The sequence below is a fragment of the Stigmatopora argus genome, chromosome 14 (genome assembly GCF_051989625.1).
Source record: "Stigmatopora argus isolate UIUO_Sarg chromosome 14, RoL_Sarg_1.0, whole genome shotgun sequence".
In the NCBI taxonomy this organism is placed as follows: Eukaryota; Metazoa; Chordata; class Actinopteri; order Syngnathiformes; family Syngnathidae; genus Stigmatopora; species Stigmatopora argus.
The window spans coordinates 12,062,371-12,085,394 of NC_135400.1; the positions used below are offsets into that span (position 1 = coordinate 12,062,371).

General features: G+C 28.3%; 1 protein-coding gene across 1 annotated transcript in view; it reads right to left on the reverse strand.

Moving 5' to 3' along the window:
• cacng2a (calcium channel, voltage-dependent, gamma subunit 2a) overlaps window positions 1-23,024 on the reverse strand; it is a 43,478-nt gene that overhangs the window by 12,822 nt on the left and 7,632 nt on the right. Inside the window, exon 2 of the mRNA XM_077618566.1 lies at window positions 21,141-21,224. Within this exon, the coding sequence (XP_077474692.1) occupies window positions 21,141-21,224 (84 nt within the window). The remainder of the gene's footprint in view (window positions 1-21,140; window positions 21,225-23,024) is intronic.

Here is a 23,024-nt window from a genome sequence, read left to right on the forward strand (position 1 = left end):
CTTACTATACTATGTCGTTTTTCAAGAAAAAAAGCCTTACTATACTATGTCGTTTTTTAAGTAAAAAAGCCTTACTATACTATGTCCTTTTTTAAAGAAAAAAAAGCCTTACTATACTATGTCGTTTTTCAAGAAAAAAAGCCTTACTATACTATGTCGTTTTTCAAGAAAAAAAGCCTTACTATACTATGTCGTTTTTTAAGTAAAAAAGCCTTACTATACTATGTCCTTTTTTAAAGAAAAAAAAGCCTTACTATACTATGTCGTTTTTCAAGAAAAAAAGCCTTACTATACTATGTCGATTTTCAAGAAAAAAAGCCTTACTATACTATGTCGTTTTTCAAGAAAAAAAGCCTTACTATACTATGTCGTTTTTTAAGTAAAAAAGCCTTACTATACTATGTCGTTTTTTTCAGAAAAAAAGCCTTACTATACTATGTCGTTTTTTTCAGAAAAAAAGCCTTACTATACTATGTCGTTTTTTTCAGAAAAAAAGCCTTACTATACTATGTCGTTTTTCAAGAAAAAAAGCCTTACTATACTATGTCGTCTTTTAAGAAAAAAAAGCCTTACTATACTATGTCGTTTTTTTCAGAAAAAAAAGCCTTACTATACTATGTCGTTTTTTAAGTAAAAAAGCCTTACTATACTATGTCGTTTTTTTCAGAAAAAAAGCCTTACTATACTATGTCGTTTTTCAAGAGAAAAAAAGCCTTACTATAATATGTCGTTTTTTAAGTAAAAAAGCCTTACTATACTATGTCGTTTTTTTTTCAGAAAAAAAGCCTTACTATACTATGTCGTTTTTTAAAAAAAAAAAGCCTTACTATACTATGTCGTTTTTTTTAAAGCCTTACTATACTATGTCGTTTTTTTTAATGAAAAAAAAGCCTTACTATAATATGTCGTTTTTCAAGTAAAAAAGCCTTACTATACTATGTCGTTTTCTTCAGAAAAAAGCCTTACTATACTATGTCATTTTTTCAAGAAAAAAAAGCCTTACTATACTATGTCGTTTTTTAAAGAAAAAAAAGCCTTACTATACTATGTCGTTTTTCAAGAAAAAAAAGCCTTACTATACTATGTCGTTTTTTCAAGAAAAAAAAGCCTTACTATACTATGTCGTTTTTTAAGAAAAAAGCCTTACTATACTATGTCGTCTTTTAAGAAAAAAAAGCCTTACTATACTATGTCGTTTTTTTTTTAAAGCCTTACTATACTATGTCGTTTTTTTTAATGAAAAAAAGCCTTACTATAATATGTTGTTTTTCAAGTAAAAAAGCCTTATTATACTATGTCGTTTTTTTCAGAAAAAAGCCTTACTATACTATGTCATTTTTTCAAGAAAAAAAAGCCTTACTATACTATGTCGTTTTTTAAAGAAAAAAAGCCTTACTATACTATGTCGTTTTTTAAAAGAAAAAAGCCTTACCATACTATGTCGTTTTTTAAAGAAAAAAGCCCTACTATAACATGTCATTTTTTAAAGAAAAAAAACCTTACTATACTATGTTGTTTTTTAAGAAAAAAAAGCCTTACTATACTATGTCGTTTTTCAAGAAAAAAAGCCTTACTATACTGTCGTTTTTTAAGAAAAAAGCCTTACTATACTGTCGTTTTTTAAGAAAAAAAGCCTTACTATACAATGTTGTTTTTTAAGGAAAAAAAGCCTTACTATACTATGTCGTTTTTTAAAGAAAAAAGCCTTACTATACTATGTCGTTTTTTAAAAGAAAAAAGCCTTACCATACTATGTCGTTTTTTAAAGAAAAAAGCCCTACTATAACATGTCATTTTTTAAAGAAAAAAAGCCTTACTATACTATGTCGTTTTTCAAGAAAAAAAGCCTTACTATACTATGTCGTCTTTTAAGAAAAAAAAGCCTTACTATACTATGTCGTTTTTTAAAAAAAATCCTTACTATACTATGTTGTTTTTTAAAGAAAAAAAGCCTTACTATACTATGTCGTTTTTTTAAGAAAAAAGCCTTACTATACTATGTCGTTTTTTTTAAGAAAAAAGCCTTACTATACTATGTCGTTTTTCAAGTAAAAAAGCCTTACTATACTATGTCGTTTTTTTCAGAAAAAAGCCTTACTATACTATGTCATTTTTTTCAGAAAAAAGCCTGACTATACTATGTCGTTTTTTTAAGAAAAAAGCCTTATTATACTATGTCGCTTATTAAAGAAAAAAAGCCTTACTATACTATGTCGTTTTTTAAAGAAAAAAAGCCTTACTATACTATGTCGTTTTTTAAGTAAAAAAGCCTTACTATACTATGTCGTTTTTTAAAGAAAAAAGCCCTACTATAACATGTCATTTTTTAAAGAAAAAAAGCCTTACTATACTATGTCGTTTTTCAAGAAAAAAAGCCTTACTATACTATGTCGTCTTTTAAGAAAAAAAAGCCTTACTATACTATGTCGTTTTTTTCAGAAAAAAAAAGCCTTACTATACTATGTCGTTTTTTAAAGAAAAAAAAGCCTTACTATACTATGTCGTTTTTCAAGAAAAAAAGCCTTACTATACTATGTCGTTTTTTAAGTAAAAAAGCCTTACTATACTATGTCCTTTTTTAAAGAAAAAAAAGCCTTACTATACTATGTCGTTTTTCAAGAAAAAAAGCCTTACTATACTATATCGATTTTCAAGAAAAAAAGCCTTACTATGCTATGTCGTTTTTCAAGAAAAAAAGCCTTACTATACTATGTCGTTTTTTAAGTAAAAAAGCCTTACTATACTATGTCGTTTTTTTCAGAAAAAAAGCCTTACTATACTATGTCGTTTTTTTCAGAAAAAAAGCCTTACTATACTATGTCGTTTTTTTCAGAAAAAAAGCCTTACTATACTATGTCGTTTTTCAAGAAAAAAAGCCTTACTATACTATGTCGTCTTTTAAGAAAAAAAAGCCTTACTATACTATGTCGTTTTTTTCAGAAAAAAAAGCCTTACTATACTATGTCGTTTTTTAAAGAAAAAAAAGCCTTACTATACTATGTCGTTTTTCAAGAAAAAAAGCCTTACTATACTATGTCGTTTTTTAAGTAAAAAAGCCTTACTATACTATGTCCTTTTTTAAAGAAAAAAAAGCCTTACTATACTATGTCGTTTTTCAAGAAAAAAAGCCTTACTATACTATGTCGTTTTTCAAGAAAAAAAGCCTTACTATACTATGTCGTTTTTTAAGTAAAAAAGCCTTACTATACTATGTCCTTTTTTAAAGAAAAAAAAGCCTTACTATACTATGTCGTTTTTCAAGAAAAAAAGCCTTACTATACTATGTCGATTTTCAAGAAAAAAAGCCTTACTATACTATGTCGTTTTTCAAGAAAAAAAGCCTTACTATACTATGTCGTTTTTTAAGTAAAAAAGCCTTACTATACTATGTCGTTTTTTTCAGAAAAAAAGCCTTACTATACTATGTCGTTTTTTTCAGAAAAAAAGCCTTACTATACTATGTCGTTTTTTTCAGAAAAAAAGCCTTACTATACTATGTCGTTTTTCAAGAAAAAAAGCCTTACTATACTATGTCGTCTTTTAAGAAAAAAAAGCCTTACTATACTATGTCGTTTTTTTCAGAAAAAAAAGCCTTACTATACTATGTCGTTTTTTAAAGAAAAAAAAGCCTTACTATACTATGTCGTTTTTCAAGAAAAAAGCCTTACTATACTATGTCGTTTTTTAAGTAAAAAAGCCTTACTATACTATGTCCTTTTTTAAAGAAAAAAAAGCCTTACTATACTATGTCGTTTTTCAAGAAAAAAAGCCTTACTATACTATGTCGTTTTTCAAGAAAAAAAGCCTTACTATACTATGTCGTTTTTCAAGAAAAAAAGCCTTACTATACTATGTCGTTTTTTAAGTAAAAAAGCCTTACTATACTATGTCGTTTTTTTCAGAAAAAAAGCCTTACTATACTATGTCGTTTTTCAAGAGAAAAAAAGCCTTACTATAATATGTCGTTTTTTAAGTAAAAAAGCCTTACTATACTATGTCGTTTTTTTTTCAGAAAAAAAGCCTTACTATACTATGTCGTTTTTTAAAAAAAAAAAGCCTTACTATACTATGTCGTTTTTTTTAAAGCCTTACTATACTATGTCGTTTTTTTAATGAAAAAAAAGCCTTACTATAATATGTCGTTTTTCAAGTAAAAAAGCCTTACTATACTATGTCGTTTTCTTCAGAAAAAAGCCTTACTATACTATGTCATTTTTTCAAGAAAAAAAAGCCTTACTATACTATGTCGTTTTTTAAAGAAAAAAAAGCCTTACTATACTATGTCGTTTTTCAAGAAAAAAAAGCCTTACTATACTATGTCGTTTTTTCAAGAAAAAAAAGCCTTACTATACTATGTCGTTTTTTAAGAAAAAAGCCTTACTATACTATGTCGTTTTTTTTTTAAAGCCTTACTATACTATGTCGTTTTTTTTAATGAAAAAAAGCCTTACTATAATATGTTGTTTTTCAAGTAAAAAAGCCTTATTATACTATGTCGTTTTTTTCAGAAAAAAGCCTTACTATACTATGTCATTTTTTCAAGAAAAAAAAGCCTTACTATACTATGTCGTTTTTTAAAGAAAAAAAGCCTTACTATACTATGTCGTTTTTTAAAAGAAAAAAGCCTTACCATACTATGTCGTTTTTTAAAGAAAAAAGCCCTACTATAACATGTCATTTTTTAAAGAAAAAAAACCTTACTATACTATGTTGTTTTTTAAGAAAAAAAAGCCTTACTATACTATGTCGTTTTTCAAGAAAAAAAGCCTTACTATACTGTCGTTTTTTAAGAAAAAAGCCTTACTATACTGTCGTTTTTTAAGAAAAAAAGCCTTACTATACAATGTTGTTTTTTAAGGAAAAAAAGCCTTACTATACTATGTCGTTTTTTAAAGAAAAAAGCCTTACTATACTATGTCGTTTTTTAAAAGAAAAAAGCCTTACCATACTATGTCGTTTTTTAAAGAAAAAAGCCCTACTATAACATGTCATTTTTTAAAGAAAAAAAGCCTTACTATACTATGTCGTTTTTCAAGAAAAAAAGCCTTACTATACTATGTCGTCTTTTAAGAAAAAAAAGCCTTACTATACTATGTCGTTTTTAAAAAAAAATCCTTACTATACTATGTTGTTTTTTAAAGAAAAAAAGCCTTACTATACTATGTCGTTTTTTTAAGAAAAAAGCCTTACTAAAATATGTCATTTTTTAGGGAAAAAAAGCCTTACTATACTATGTCGTTTTTTAAGAAAAATAGCCTTACCATACTATGTCGTTTTTTTAAGAAAAAAGCCTTACTATAACATGTCGTTTTTTTCAGAAAAAAAGCCTTACTATACTATGTCGTTTTTCAAGAAAAAAAGCCTTACTATACTATGTCGTTTTTCAAGAAAAAAAGCCTTACTATACTATGTCGTTTTTTAAGAAAAGAGCCTTACTATACTATGTCGTTTTTTAAGAAAAAAAGCCTTACTATACTATGTCGTTTTTTAAAAGAAAAAAGCCTTACTATACTATGTCATTTTTTTAAAGAAAAAAGCCTTACTATACTATGTCGTTTTTTAAGAAAAAAGCCTTACTATACTATGTCGTTTTTTAAGGAAAAAAAGCCTTACTATACTATGTCGTTTTTTAAAGAAAAAAGCCTTACTATACTATGTCGTTTTTTAAGAAAAAAGCCTTACTATACTATGTCGTTTTTTAAGTAAAAAAGCCTTACTATACTGTCGTTTTTTTCAGAAAAAAAGCCTTACTATACTGTCGTTTTTTTTTTCAGAAAAAAAGCTTTACTATACTATGTCGTTTTTTTAAAGAAAAAAAAGCCTTACTATACTATGTCGTTTTTCAAGAAAAAAAGCCTTACTATACTATGTCGTTTTTTTAAGAAAAAAAGCCTTACTATACTATGTCGTTTTTTAAAAGAAAAAAGCCTTACCATACTATGTCGTTTTTTAAAGAAAAAAGCCCTACTATAACATGTCATTTTTTAAAGAAAAAAAACCTTACTATACTATGTTGTTTTTTAAGAAAAAAAAGCCTTACTATACTATGTCGTTTTTCAAGAAAAAAAGCCTTACTATACTGTCGTTTTTTAAGAAAAAAGCCTTACTATACTGTCGTTTTTTAAGAAAAAAAGCCTTACTATACAATGTTGTTTTTTAAGGAAAAAAAGCCTTACTATACTATGTCGTTTTTTAAAGAAAAAAGCCTTACTATACTATGTCGTTTTTTAAAAGAAAAAAGCCTTACCATACTATGTCGTTTTTTAAAGAAAAAAGCCCTACTATAACATGTCATTTTTTAAAGAAAAAAAGCCTTACTATACTATGTCGTTTTTCAAGAAAAAAAGCCTTACTATACTATGTCGTCTTTTAAGAAAAAAAAGCCTTACTATACTATGTCGTTTTTTAAAAAAAATCCTTACTATACTATGTTGTTTTTTAAAGAAAAAAAGCCTTACTATACTATGTCGTTTTTTTAAGAAAAAAGCCTTACTATACTATGTCGTTTTTTTTAAGAAAAAAGCCTTACTATACTATGTCGTTTTTCAAGTAAAAAAGCCTTACTATACTATGTCGTTTTTTTCAGAAAAAAGCCTTACTATACTATGTCATTTTTTTCAGAAAAAAGCCTGACTATACTATGTCGTTTTTTTAAGAAAAAAGCCTTATTATACTATGTCGCTTATTAAAGAAAAAAAGCCTTACTATACTATGTCGTTTTTTAAAGAAAAAAAAGCCTTACTATACTATGTCGTTTTTTAAAGAAAAAAAGCCTTACTATACTATGTCGTTTTTTAAGTAAAAAAGCCTTACTATACTATGTCGTTTTTTAAAGAAAAAAGCCCTACTATAACGTCATTTTTTAAAGAAAAAAAGCCTTACTATACTATGTCGTTTTTCAAGAAAAAAAGCCTTACTATACTATGTCGTCTTTTAAGAAAAAAAAGCCTTACTATACTATGTCGTTTTTTTCAGAAAAAAAAAGCCTTACTATACTATGTCGTTTTTTAAAGAAAAAAAAGCCTTACTATACTATGTCGTTTTTCAAGAAAAAAAGCCTTACTATACTATGTCGTTTTTTAAGTAAAAAAGCCTTACTATACTATGTCCTTTTTTAAAGAAAAAAAAGCCTTACTATACTATGTCGTTTTTCAAGAAAAAAAGCCTTACTATACTATATCGATTTTCAAGAAAAAAAGCCTTACTATGCTATGTCGTTTTTCAAGAAAAAAAGCCTTACTATACTATGTCGTTTTTTAAGTAAAAAAGCCTTACTATACTATGTCGTTTTTTTCAGAAAAAAAGCCTTACTATACTATGTCGTTTTTTTCAGAAAAAAAGCCTTACTATACTATGTCGTTTTTTTCAGAAAAAAAGCCTTACTATACTATGTCGTTTTTCAAGAAAAAAAGCCTTACTATACTATGTCGTCTTTTAAGAAAAAAAAGCCTTACTATACTATGTCGTTTTTTTCAGAAAAAAAAGCCTTACTATACTATGTCGTTTTTTAAAGAAAAAAAAGCCTTACTATACTATGTCGTTTTTCAAGAAAAAAAGCCTTACTATACTATGTCGTTTTTTAAGTAAAAAAGCCTTACTATACTATGTCCTTTTTTAAAGAAAAAAAAGCCTTACTATACTATGTCGTTTTTCAAGAAAAAAAGCCTTACTATACTATGTCGTTTTTCAAGAAAAAAAGCCTTACTATACTATGTCGTTTTTTAAGTAAAAAAGCCTTACTATACTATGTCCTTTTTTAAAGAAAAAAAAGCCTTACTATACTATGTCGTTTTTCAAGAAAAAAAGCCTTACTATACTATGTCGATTTTCAAGAAAAAAAGCCTTACTATACTATGTCGTTTTTCAAGAAAAAAAGCCTTACTATACTATGTCGTTTTTTAAGTAAAAAAGCCTTACTATACTATGTCGTTTTTTTCAGAAAAAAAGCCTTACTATACTATGTCGTTTTTTTCAGAAAAAAAGCCTTACTATACTATGTCGTTTTTTTCAGAAAAAAAGCCTTACTATACTATGTCGTTTTTCAAGAAAAAAAGCCTTACTATACTATGTCGTCTTTTAAGAAAAAAAAGCCTTACTATACTATGTCGTTTTTTTCAGAAAAAAAAGCCTTACTATACTATGTCGTTTTTTAAAGAAAAAAAAGCCTTACTATACTATGTCGTTTTTCAAGAAAAAAGCCTTACTATACTATGTCGTTTTTTAAGTAAAAAAGCCTTACTATACTATGTCCTTTTTTAAAGAAAAAAAAGCCTTACTATACTATGTCGTTTTTCAAGAAAAAAAGCCTTACTATACTATGTCGTTTTTCAAGAAAAAAAGCCTTACTATACTATGTCGTTTTTCAAGAAAAAAAGCCTTACTATACTATGTCGTTTTTTAAGTAAAAAAGCCTTACTATACTATGTCGTTTTTTTCAGAAAAAAAGCCTTACTATACTATGTCGTTTTTCAAGAGAAAAAAAGCCTTACTATAATATGTCGTTTTTTAAGTAAAAAAGCCTTACTATACTATGTCGTTTTTTTTTCAGAAAAAAAGCCTTACTATACTATGTCGTTTTTAAAAAAAAAAAAGCCTTACTATACTATGTCGTTTTTTTTAAAGCCTTACTATACTATGTCGTTTTTTTTAATGAAAAAAAAGCCTTACTATAATATGTCGTTTTTCAAGTAAAAAAGCCTTACTATACTATGTCGTTTTCTTCAGAAAAAAGCCTTACTATACTATGTCATTTTTTCAAGAAAAAAAAGCCTTACTATACTATGTCGTTTTTTAAAGAAAAAAAAGCCTTACTATACTATGTCGTTTTTCAAGAAAAAAAAGCCTTACTATACTATGTCGTTTTTTCAAGAAAAAAAAGCCTTACTATACTATGTCGTTTTTTAAGAAAAAAGCCTTACTATACTATGTCGTCTTTTAAGAAAAAAAAGCCTTACTATACTATGTCGTTTTTTTTTTAAAGCCTTACTATACTATGTCGTTTTTTTTAATGAAAAAAAGCCTTACTATAATATGTTGTTTTTCAAGTAAAAAAGCCTTATTATACTATGTCGTTTTTTTCAGAAAAAAGCCTTACTATACTATGTCATTTTTTCAAGAAAAAAAAGCCTTACTATACTATGTCGTTTTTTAAAGAAAAAAAGCCTTACTATACTATGTCGTTTTTTAAAAGAAAAAAGCCTTACCATACTATGTCGTTTTTTAAAGAAAAAAGCCCTACTATAACATGTCATTTTTTAAAGAAAAAAAACCTTACTATACTATGTTGTTTTTTAAGAAAAAAAAGCCTTACTATACTATGTCGTTTTTCAAGAAAAAAAGCCTTACTATACTGTCGTTTTTTAAGAAAAAAGCCTTACTATACTGTCGTTTTTTAAGAAAAAAAGCCTTACTATACAATGTTGTTTTTTAAGGAAAAAAAGCCTTACTATACTATGTCGTTTTTTAAAGAAAAAAGCCTTACTATACTATGTCGTTTTTTAAAAGAAAAAAGCCTTACCATACTATGTCGTTTTTTAAAGAAAAAAGCCCTACTATAACATGTCATTTTTTAAAGAAAAAAAGCCTTACTATACTATGTCGTTTTTCAAGAAAAAAAGCCTTACTATACTATGTCGTCTTTTAAGAAAAAAAAGCCTTACTATACTATGTCGTTTTTTAAAAAAAATCCTTACTATACTATGTTGTTTTTTAAAGAAAAAAAGCCTTACTATACTATGTCGTTTTTTTAAGAAAAAAGCCTTACTATACTATGTCGTTTTTTTTAAGAAAAAAGCCTTACTATACTATGTCGTTTTTCAAGTAAAAAAGCCTTACTATACTATGTCGTTTTTTTCAGAAAAAAGCCTTACTATACTATGTCATTTTTTTCAGAAAAAAGCCTGACTATACTATGTCGTTTTTTTAAGAAAAAAGCCTTATTATACTATGTCGCTTATTAAAGAAAAAAAGCCTTACTATACTATGTCGTTTTTTAAAGAAAAAAAAGCCTTACTATACTATGTCGTTTTTTAAAGAAAAAAAGCCTTACTATACTATGTCGTTTTTTAAGTAAAAAAGCCTTACTATACTATGTCGTTTTTTAAAGAAAAAAGCCCTACTATAACATGTCATTTTTTAAAGAAAAAAAGCCTTACTATACTATGTCGTTTTTCAAGAAAAAAAGCCTTACTATACTATGTCGTCTTTTAAGAAAAAAAAGCCTTACTATACTATGTCGTTTTTTTCAGAAAAAAAAAGCCTTACTATACTATGTCGTTTTTTAAAGAAAAAAAAGCCTTACTATACTATGTCGTTTTTCAAGAAAAAAAGCCTTACTATACTATGTCGTTTTTTAAGTAAAAAAGCCTTACTATACTATGTCCTTTTTTAAAGAAAAAAAAGCCTTACTATACTATGTCGTTTTTCAAGAAAAAAAGCCTTACTATACTATGTCGTTTTTCAAGAAAAAAAGCCTTACTATACTATGTCGTCTTTTAAGAAAAAAAAGCCTTACTATACTATGTCGTTTTTTTCAGAAAAAAAAGCCTTACTATACTATGTCGTTTTTTAAAGAAAAAAAAGCCTTACTATACTATGTCGTTTTTCAAGAAAAAAAGCCTTACTATACTATGTCGTTTTTTAAGTAAAAAAGCCTTACTATACTATGTCCTTTTTTAAAGAAAAAAAAGCCTTACTATACTATGTCGTTTTTCAAGAAAAAAAGCCTTACTATACTATGTCGTTTTTCAAGAAAAAAAGCCTTACTATACTATGTCGTTTTTTAAGTAAAAAAGCCTTACTATACTATGTCCTTTTTTAAAGAAAAAAAAGCCTTACTATACTATGTCGTTTTTCAAGAAAAAAAGCCTTACTATACTATGTCGATTTTCAAGAAAAAAAGCCTTACTATACTATGTCGTTTTTCAAGAAAAAAAGCCTTACTATACTATGTCGTTTTTTAAGTAAAAAAGCCTTACTATACTATGTCGTTTTTTTCAGAAAAAAAGCCTTACTATACTATGTCGTTTTTTTCAGAAAAAAAGCCTTACTATACTATGTCGTTTTTTTCAGAAAAAAAGCCTTACTATACTATGTCGTTTTTCAAGAAAAAAAGCCTTACTATACTATGTCGTCTTTTAAGAAAAAAAAGCCTTACTATACTATGTCGTTTTTTTCAGAAAAAAAAGCCTTACTATACTATGTCGTTTTTTAAAGAAAAAAAAGCCTTACTATACTATGTCGTTTTTCAAGAAAAAAGCCTTACTATACTATGTCGTTTTTTAAGTAAAAAAGCCTTACTATACTATGTCCTTTTTTAAAGAAAAAAAAGCCTTACTATACTATGTCGTTTTTCAAGAAAAAAAGCCTTACTATACTATGTCGTTTTTCAAGAAAAAAAGCCTTACTATACTATGTCGTTTTTCAAGAAAAAAAGCCTTACTATACTATGTCGTTTTTTAAGTAAAAAAGCCTTACTATACTATGTCGTTTTTTTCAGAAAAAAAGCCTTACTATACTATGTCGTTTTTCAAGAGAAAAAAAGCCTTACTATAATATGTCGTTTTTTAAGTAAAAAAGCCTTACTATACTATGTCGTTTTTTTTTCAGAAAAAAAGCCTTACTATACTATGTCGTTTTTTAAAAAAAAAAAGCCTTACTATACTATGTCGTTTTTTTTAAAGCCTTACTATACTATGTCGTTTTTTTTAATGAAAAAAAAGCCTTACTATAATATGTCGTTTTTCAAGTAAAAAAGCCTTACTATACTATGTCGTTTTCTTCAGAAAAAAGCCTTACTATACTATGTCATTTTTTCAAGAAAAAAAAGCCTTACTATACTATGTCGTTTTTTAAAGAAAAAAAAGCCTTACTATACTATGTCGTTTTTCAAGAAAAAAAAGCCTTACTATACTATGTCGTTTTTTCAAGAAAAAAAAGCCTTACTATACTATGTCGTTTTTTAAGAAAAAAGCCTTACTATACTATGTCGTCTTTTAAGAAAAAAAAGCCTTACTATACTATGTCGTTTTTTTTTTAAAGCCTTACTATACTATGTCGTTTTTTTTAATGAAAAAAAGCCTTACTATAATATGTTGTTTTTCAAGTAAAAAAGCCTTATTATACTATGTCGTTTTTTTCAGAAAAAAGCCTTACTATACTATGTCATTTTTTCAAGAAAAAAAAGCCTTACTATACTATGTCGTTTTTTAAAGAAAAAAAGCCTTACTATACTATGTCGTTTTTTAAGTAAAAAAGCCTTACTATACTATGTCGTTTTTTTCGGAAAAAAAGCCTTACTATACTATGTCGTTTTTTTAAAAAAAAATAAGCCTTACTATACTATGTCGTTTTCTTCAGAAAAAAGCCTTACTATACTATGTCATTTTTTCAAGAAAAAAAAGCCTTACTATACTATGTCGTTTTTTAAAGAAAAAAAGCCTTACTATACTATGTCGTTTTTTAAGTAAAAAAGCCTTACTATACTATGTCGTTTTTTTCGGAAAAAAAGCCTTACTATACTATGTCGTTTTTTTCAAAAAAAATAAGCCTTACTATACTATGTCGTTTTTCAAGAAAAAAAGCCTTACTATACTATGTCGTTTTTCAAGAAAAAAAGCCTTACTATACTATGTCGTTTTTCAAGAAAGAAAGCCTTACTATACTATGTCGTCTTTTAAGAAAAAAAAGCCTTACTATACTATGTCGTTTTTTTCAGAAAAAAAAAGCCTTACTATACTATGTCGTTTTTTAAAGAAAAAAAAGCCTTACTATACTATGTCGTTTTTCAAGAAAAAAAGCCTTACTATACTATGTCGTTTTTTAAGTAAAAAAGCCTTACTATACTATGTCCTTTTTTAAAGAAAAAAAAGCCTTACTATACTATGTCATTTTTCAAGAAAAAAAGCCTTACTATACTATGTCGATTTTCAAGAAAAAAAGCCTTACTATACTATGTCATTTTTCAAGGAAAAAAGGCCTTACTATACTATGTCGTTTTTTAAGTAAAAAAGCCTTACTATACTATGTCGTTTTTTTCAGAAAAAAAGCCTTACTATACTATGTCGTTTTTCAAGAGAAAAAAGCCTTACTGTAATATGTCGTTTTTTTAAGTAAAAAAGCCTTACTATACTATGTCGTTTTTTAAGTAAAAAAGCCTTACTATACTATGTCGTTTTTTTCAGAAAAAAAGCCTTACTATACTATGTCGTTTTCTTCAGAAAAAAGCCTTACTATACTATGTCATTTTTTCAAGAAAAAAAAGCCTTACTATACTATGTCGTTTTTTAAAGAAAAAAAGCCTTACTATACTATGTCGTTTTTTAAGTAAAAAAGCCTTACTATACTATGTCGTTTTTTTCGGAAAAAAAGCCTTACTATACTATGTCGTTTTTTTCAAAAAAAATAAGCCTTACTATACTATGTCGTTTTCTTCAGAAAAAAGCCTTACTATACTATGTCATTTTTTCAAGAAAAAAAAGCCTTACTATACTATGTCGTTTTTTAAAGAAAAAAAGCCTTACTATACTATGTCGTTTTTTAAGTAAAAAAGCCTTACTATACTATGTCGTTTTTTTCGGAAAAAAAGCCTTACTATACTATGTCGTTTTTTTCAGAAAAAAAAAGCCTTACTATACTATGTCGTTTTTTAAAGAAAAAAAAGCCTTACTATACTATGTCGTTTTTCAAGAAAAAAAGCCTTACTATACTATGTCGTTTTTTTCAGAAAAAAAGCCTTACTATACTATGTCGTTTTTCAAGAAAAAAAGCCTTACTATACTATGTCGTCTTTTAAGAAAAAAAAGCCTTACTATACTATGTCGTTTTTTTCAGAAAAAAAGCCTTACTATACTATGTCGTTTTTTAAAGAAAAAAAAGCCTTACTATACTATGTCGTTTTTAAAGAAAAAAAAGCCTTACTATACTATGTCGTTTTTTTTAAAGCCTTACTATACTATGTCGTTTTTTTTAATGAAAAAAAAAGCCTTACTATAATATGTCGTTTTTCAAGTAAAAAAGCCTTACTATACTATGTCGTTTTTTAAGAAAAAAGCCTTACTATACTATGTCGTCTTTTAAGAAAAAAAAGCCTTACTATACTATGTCGTTTTTTAAAGAAAAAAAGCCTTACTATACTATGTCTTTTTTCAAGAAAAAAAGCCTTACTATACTATGTCGTTTTTTAAAGAAAAAAAAGCCTTACTATACTATGTCTTTTTTCAAGAAAAAAAGCCTTACTATACTATGTCGTTTTTTCAAGAAAAAAAAGCCTTACTATACTATGTCGTTTTTTAAGAAAAAAGCCTTACTATACTATGTCGTCTTTTAAGAAAAAAAAGCCTTACTATACTATGTCGTTTTTTTTTAAAGCCTTACTATACTATGTCGTTTTTTTTAATGAAAAAAAGCCTTACTATAATATGTTGTTTTTCAAGTAAAAAAGCCTTACTATACTATGTCGTTTTCTTCAGAAAAAAGCCTTACTATACTATGTCATTTTTTCAAGAAAAAAAAGCCTTACTATACTATGTCGTTTTTTAAAGAAAAAAAGCCTTACTATACAGACACTCCTCAACTTACGAACGCAATTGGTTCCGAGCGATTGTTCATAAGTTGAATTTGTTTGTAAGTTGATTTAGTGCTATATTTTGTATTATAATTTATGTTTAAGGCCTATATAAGTATATTGAAGGTTTATATAAGTGCATTTGTATGTTTAAGGCTTGTATAAGTAACACGCATTGGTTTGTACTGAAAAAAAAAACATTTAATAAAATGGAGAGAATATGTACAGTACTGTAGAGAGAGAGATAGATTTATGTATTAGAAACTGGCCAAAAGAAGCAACCTAATGACGATTGCACAGTTTTCTTCTTTTTTTCATCATAAATGATGCAGTAGCACTGTATGGCATCATTCAATTGATTTGCAAACTTTGTGCAACGTTCAATATTTGGGTCCTGCTGCTCGATCTTTCTGTTTATAAATGGTACTGAATGTGCAACGCTCACCACTTTCTGACGCGCATCAAGCTTCGTTATTATTGCCACTCGTTTCAAATGAAATGGCTTGCCTCTTCCTTGCAACTCCCTCAATAGAAGCATTTAGCTTTTTACCAACCATATTCAATATTGGATGCATGAGATATTTAATGATACAAATGAAAAAGGTTCTTTGCACACTGGAGATACATTCACGCACTTCCGCATTGCAACGAAGAAGGTAGATGCTGGGTGAGCTGAGCTCTCACAGCGCCAGGCGTCGGTATTAGCGGCGGAAAGAAGTACTACTCCGAAAAAGACGCGAAATACAAAATTGGACTTGCGAACATTTTTGGACTTAAACGCAATTTGCAGACATGTTCGTATGTACCGTTGTTCGTAAGTTGAATGTTCGTAAGTAGGGGAGCGTCTGTACTATGTCGTTTTTTAAGTAAAAAAGCCTTACTATACTATGTCGTTTTTTTCGGAAAAAAAGCCTTACTATACTATGTCGTTTTTTTCAAAAAAAATAAGCCTTACTATACTATGTCGTTTTCTTCAGAAAAAAGCCTTACTATACTATGTCATTTTTTCAAGAAAAAAAAGCCTTACTATACTATGTCGTTTTTTAAAGAAAAAAAGCCTTACTATACTATGTCGTTTTTTAAGTAAAAAAGCCTTACTATACTATGTCGTTTTTTTTCGGAAAAAAAGCCTTACTATACTATGTCGTTTTTTTCAAAAAAAATAAGCCTTACTATACTATGTCGTTTTTCAAGAAAAAAAGCCTTACTATACTATGTCGTTTTTCAAGAAAAAAAGCCTTACTATACTATGTCGTTTTTCAAGAAAGAAAGCCTTACTATACTATGTCGTCTTTTAAGAAAAAAAAGCCTTACTATACTATGTCGTTTTTTTCAGAAAAAAAAAGCCTTACTATACTATGTCGTTTTTTAAAGAAAAAAAAGCCTTACTATACTATGTCGTTTTTCAAGAAAAAAAGCCTTACTATACTATGTCGTTTTTTAAGTAAAAAAGCCTTACTATACTATGTCCTTTTTTAAAGAAAAAAAAGCCTTACTATACTATGTCATTTTTCAAGAAAAAAAGCCTTACTATACTATGTCGATTTTCAAGAAAAAAAGCCTTACTATACTATGTAGTTTTTCAAGAAAAAAAGCCTTACTATACTATGTCGTTTTTTAAGTAAAAAAGCCTTACTATACTATGTCGTTTTTTTCAGAAAAAAAGCCTTACTATACTATGTCGTTTTTCAAGAGAAAAAAGCCTTACTGTAATATGTCGTTTTTTTAAGTAAAAAAGCCATACTATACTATGTCGTTTTTTTTCAGAAAAAAAGCCTTACTATACTATGTCGTTTTTTCAACAAAAAAAAAGCCTTACTATACTATGTCGTTTTTTTTAAAGCCTTACTATACTATGTCGTTTTTTTTAATGAAAAAAAAGCCTTACTATAATATGTCATTTTTCAAGTAAAAAAGCCTTACTATACTATGTCGTTTTCTTCAGAAAAAAGCCTTACTATACTATGTCATTTTTTCAAGAAAAAAAAGCCTTACTATACTATGTCGTTTTTTTTTTAAAGCCTTACTATACTATGTCGTTTTTTTTAATGAAAAAAAGCCTTACTATAATATGTTGTTTTTCAAGTAAAAAAGCCTTACTATACTATGTCGTTTTCTTCAGAAAAAAGCCTTACTATACTATGTCATTTTTTCAAGAAAAAAAAGCCTTACTATACTATGTCGTTTTTTAAAGAAAAAAAGCCTTACTATACTATGTCGTTTTTTAAGTAAAAAAGCCTTACTATACTATGTCGTTTTTTTCGGAAAAAAAGCCTTACTATACTATGTCGTTTTTTTCAAAAAAAATAAGCCTTACTATACTATGTCGTTTTCTTCAGAAAAAAGCCTTACTATACTATGTCATTTTTTCAAGAAAAAAAAGCCTTACTATACTATGTCGTTTTTTAAAGAAAAAAAGCCTTACTATACTATGTCGTTTTTTAAGTAAAAAAGCCTTACTATACTATGTCGTTTTTTTCGGAAAAAAAGCCTTACTATACTATGTCGTTTTTTTCAAAAAAAATAAGCCTTACTATACTATGTCGTTTTTCAAGAAAAAAAGCCTTACTATACTATGTCGTTTTTCAAGAAAAAAAGCCTTACTATACTATGTCGTTTTTCAAGAAAGAAAGCCTTACTATACTATGTCGTCTTTTAAGAAAAAAAAGCCTTACTATACTATGTCGTTTTTTTCAGAAAAAAAAAGCCTTACTATACTATGTCGTTTTTTAAAGAAAAAAAAGCCTTACTATACTATGTCGGTTTCAAGAAAAAAAGCCTTACTATACTATGTCGTTTTTTAAGTAAAAAAGCCTTACTATACTATGTCCTTTTTTAAAGAAAAAAAAGCCTTACTATACTATGTCATTTTTCAAGAAAAAAAGCCTTACTATACTATGTCGATTTTCAAGAAAAAAAGCCTTACTATACTATGTAGTTTTTCAAGAAAAAAAGCCTTACTATACTATGTCGTTTTTTAAGTAAAAAAGCCTTACTATACTATGTCGTTTTTTTCAGAAAAAAAGCCTTACTATACTATGTCGTTTTTCAAGAGAAAAAAGCCTTACTGTAATATGTCGTTTTTTTAAGTAAAAAAGCCATACTATACTATGTCGTTTTTTTTCAGAAAAAAAGCCTTACTATACTATGTCGTTTTTTCAAATAAAAAAAGCCTTACTATACTATGTCGTTTTTTTTAAAGCCTTACTATACTATGTCGTTTTTTTTAATGAAAAAAAAGCCTTACTATAATATGTCATTTTTCAAGTAAAAAAGCCTTACTATACTATGTCGTTTTCTTCAGAAAAAAGCCTTACTATACTATGTCATTTTTTCAAGAAAAAAAGCCTTACTATATTATGTCGTTTTTTAAAGAAAAAAAAGCCTTACTATACTATGTCGTTTTTCAAGAAAAAAAGCCTTACTATACTATGTCGTTTTTTCAAGAAAAAAAGCCTTACTATACTATGTCGTTTTTTAAGAAAAAAGCCTTACTATAATATGTCATCTTTTAAGAAAAAAAAGCCTTACTATACTATGTCTTTTTTTTTTTTAAGCCTTACTATACTATGTCGTTTTTTTTAATGAAAAAAGCCTTACTATACTATGTCGTTTTTCAAGAAAGAAAGCCTTACTATACTATGTCGTCTTTTAAGAAAAAAAAGCCTTACTATACTATGTCGTTTTTTTCAGAAAAAAAAAGCCTTACTATACTATGTCGTTTTTTAAAGAAAAAAAAGCCTTACTATACTATGTCGTTTTTCAAGAAAAAAAGCCTTACTATACTATGTCGTTTTTTAAGTAAAAAAGCCTTACTATACTATGTCCTTTTTTAAAGAAAAAAAAGCCTTACTATACTATGTCATTTTTCAAGAAAAAAAGCCTTACTATACTATGTCGATTTTCAAGAAAAAAAGCCTTACTATACTATGTAGTTTTTCAAGAAAAAAAGCCTTACTATACTATGTCGTTTTTTAAGTAAAAAAGCCTTACTATACTATGTCGTTTTTTTCAGAAAAAAAGCCTTACTATACTATGTCGTTTTTCAAGAGAAAAAAGCCTTACTGTAATATGTCGTTTTTTTAAGTAAAAAAGCCATACTATATTATGTCGTTTTTTTTCAGAAAAAAAGCCTTACTATACTATGTCGTTTTTTCAAAAAAAAAAAGCCTTACTATACTATGTCGTTTTTTTTAAAGCCTTACTATACTATGTCGTTTTTTTTAATGAAAAAAAAGCCTTACTATAATATGTCATTTTTCAAGTAAAAAAGCCTTACTATACTATGTCGTTTTCTTCAGAAAAAAGCCTTACTATACTATGTCATTTTTTCAAGAAAAAAAGCCTTACTATATTATGTCGTTTTTTAAAGAAAAAAAAGCCTTACTATACTATGTCGTTTTTCAAGAAAAAAAGCCTTACTATACTATGTCGTTTTTTCAAGAAAAAAAGCCTTACTATACTATGTCGTTTTTTAAGAAAAAAGCCTTACTATAATATGTCATCTTTTAAGAAAAAAAAGCCTTACTATACTATGTCTTTTTTTTTTTTAAGCCTTACTATACTATGTCGTTTTTTTTAATGAAAAAAGCCTTACTATACTATGTCGTTTTTCAAGTAAAAAAGCCTTACTATACTATGTCGTTTTCTTCAGAAAAAAGCCTTACTATACTATGTCATTTTTTCAAGAAAAAAAAGCCTTACTATACTATGTCGTTTTTTAAGAAAAAAGCCTTACTATACTATGTCGTTTTTTTAAAGAAAAAAGCCTTACTATACTATGTAGTTTTTTTAAAGAAAAAAGCCTTACTATACTATTTAGTTTTTTAAAGAAAAAAGCCTTACTATACTATGTCGTTTTTTTCAGAAAAAAAGCCTTACTATACTATGTCGTTTTTCAAGAAAAAAAGCCTTACTATACTATGTCGTTTTTCAAGAAAAAAAGCCTTACTATACTATGTCGTTTTTTAAGTAAAAAAGCCTTACTATACTATGTCGTTTTTTTCAGAAAAAAAGCCTTACTATACTATGTCGTTTTTCAAGAGAAAAAACCCTTACTATACTATGTCGTCTTTTAAGAAAAAAAAGCCTTACTATACTATGTCGTTTTTTTTTTAATGAAAAAAAGCCTTACTATAATATGTTGTTTTTCAAGTAAAAAAGCCTTACTATACTATGTCGTTTTCTTCAGAAAAAAGCCTTACTATACTATGTCGTTTTTTTCAAAAAAAATAAGCCTTACTATACTATGTCGTTTTTCAAGTAAAAAAGCCTTATTATACTATGTCATCGTTTAAGAAAAAAAAGCCTTACTATACTATGTCGTTTTTTTTAAAGCCTTACTATACTATGTCGTTTTTCAAGAGAAAAAAGCCTTACTATACTATGTCGTCTTTTAAGAAAAAAAAGCCTTACTATACTATGTCGTCTTTTAAGAAAAAAAAGCCTTACTATACTATTTTTTTTTTTTTAATGAAAAAAAGCCTTACTATAATATGTCGTTTTTCAAGTAAAAAAGCCTTACTATACTATGTCGTTTTCTTCAGAAAAAAGCCGTACTATACTATGTCATTTTTTCAAGAAAAAAAAGCCTTACTATACTATGTCGTTTTTTTAATGAAAAAAAGCCTTACTATAATATGTCGTTTTTCAAGTAAAAAAAGCCTTACTATACTATGTCGTTTTCTTCAGAAAAAAGCCTTACTATACTATGTCGTTTTTTAAGAAAAAAGCCTTACTATACTATGTCGTTTTTTAAGAAAAAAGCCTCACTATACATAATCTTTTTATTTTAAAAAAAGCCTTACTATACATAGTCATTTTATATTTAAAAAAGCCTCACTATACATAATCTTTTTATTTTAAAAAAAAGCCTTACTATACATAGTCATTTTATATTTAAAAAAGCCTTACTATACTATGTCGTTTTTTTCAGAAAAAAAGCCTTACTATACTATGTTGTTTTTTAAAGAAAAAAAGCCTTACTATACTATGTCGTTTTTTAAAGAAAAAAAGCCTTACTATACTATGTCGTTTTTTTAAAGAAAAAAGCCTTACTACACCATGTCATTTTTTAGGAAAAAAAGCCTTACTAAAATATGTCGTTTTTTAGGGAAAAAAGCCTTACTATACTATCTCATTTTTTAAGAAAAAAAGCCTCACTATACATAATCTTTTTATTTAAAAAAAAGCCTTACTATACATAGTCATTTTATATTTTAAAAAAGCCTTACTATACATGGTATTTTTTTGTGGAATTGACAGATCAAGACGTCTTTGGAATTTCTGATTACAGCTGATTCTGATTACATTGGTAAGGAGTGACTAAGACTGACCCAAAGCGGATGTCATTTCTGGTGACTGCTCCTTTCCACCGAGATTGATAATAAATACAAGAACCTGAATGGCTTCGCATATTGATGAGCGTCCAGTTAACGGATGCTAAATCTAGGCTCATTGAAATGGACCATGTAACATTGACATAGGGAACGAATAGGACTGTTTTTAGTCAAAATGAATAACCAATGGAGGATTTTTTTTTTTGTAGGTTCCCACCATTGTGCGGCTGTGTACTCACGCAAGAAGTACTCGGAAGGGTCGGCTTGGTAATCCGTCTCCTCGGGGAAGTGGTCGATCTGTTTGCACATGCCCTTGAAGTTTCCTGTCAAGCAGAAGAAAACAAAAAGACGTCAACAACAACAACAACAAATGACGCACTTTCTGATTGGTTGTGTTTCTTCAAGTCATTTATTGCATGGCTTCTATTTTTTCTATGCTTGTTTTTGTTGTTATGTGTCAATGTGACAATAAAAAGTTTGGACACCCTTGGTTTAAAAGTTGTATTACGGTAGTCTAAAGCAAGGGTGTCAGACTCGGGTTGGTTCGCGGGCCGCTTTAATGTCAACTTGATTTCATGTGGGCCGGACCATTTTAGATATAATATTTAGGTTTCTTTTTATAAATGCATTAAAAGCCCTGGATATTCAGTATTTTATAGATCTAAAACAATGTTTATTTGAGCTTTTTTTAAATATATTTTTAGATTTTACAAAATGATTTTTGAACTAAAAATACAGAAAAAATTATTAAAAAATTACAATTATTGATTTAAAAGGGAGAAAATCAGGAAATTTAATATAAATCTATACTCTTCATTTTAATTTGATCCTAAAACAGAAAGTCGGCACTCATGATTTACTTTCCCGGGCCACACAAAATGATGCGGCGGGCCAGATTTGGCCCCCGGGCTGCCACTTTGACACATGTGGAAGGAACAAATGAGTCAGCTTTATTTCTTATTTTGACATACGCAAGACAAAACCACAATTACTGAAGTTCATTTTTGTTATTTGTATTAAGAAACCAAAGCCAAAAAAAAGCCACAGGTTAGGATGCCATCGAGAGAATTCAACCCGGGAACCGAGCGGGACGCCGCTAAAGTGTCCCGTTCACACTCCGCTAAAACGCTGAGTGCTTAAAAAAATAAAATAAAAAGAGCAAGATGACGCAGGCCTGCCTGCAGCTTTCAAGCACGTCCTCCAAAATGTCCCATTTTCATGTGGACGCAAGCTAACACATTAGCGACTTATAAAAGCCAAAAAATGACATCAAGGAATGCATAAACACTTCATTAAAAACATTTTGACCAACAATAAATACAACAACATTTCTAAGAAAAAAGAATATTGGATATAAAACTCTGCCAAACAAGTGTAGGTCGTCTCATAATAACCATTTATATCATACTGAAAATATATCTTAGACATTTTTACGGGAAACGACAGACGTTATTGAGACTTTTTGCAGTGTAAAAGGTTAGAAAAATTAGCCCCTCCTTCTTTACTGCGGTGCCAATGAACCTCACACTGACCCTGTGACCCCCGCGTCCACTCTGGTCCTTGCGGCCATAAAACACCAGCGGTGCACACACACATACATACCAAGTTGACAAAAGTATTGGGACAACACCCGGAAGAAAAGCCGTTTGGTGAAAAGTATTGGTGCTAGAAAGGTCAAAGGTCATGGAAATGCCATACCAACAAAGTGCTACATTGAAAGTAAAAAGCAGAGAAACGCAGACTTCTCGTTTGTGGTGGCGTCGGATAAAAAAAAGAAGGAAGGAGACATCCGGGTGGCGGCGGCCGGCCCACGCAGCCTGCCGCTGTCATCAAACAAAAGCTTGATGAGACACCAACGGATGTACGATGGGAAAGGTGACGGGGGGACGGGGGGGTTCGGGGTCAGGCAGTGGGAGGGAGCAGAGGAAGACATGGAGGGCCTCTTCACTTTGCAAGCGGCGGTGGGCGGAATTTTCGCAAACTTTCCGAGCGGACGGCGGATGCGTCAGCGGACCAGGGTACCGCGACCCCCCTCCCCACCACGGTCGGTGCCTACGGCAGCTGTTGCCATGTGGACGTGGCTTGGGTTGCCGTGGTTACAGTGAGGAGGTGGAGATCACATG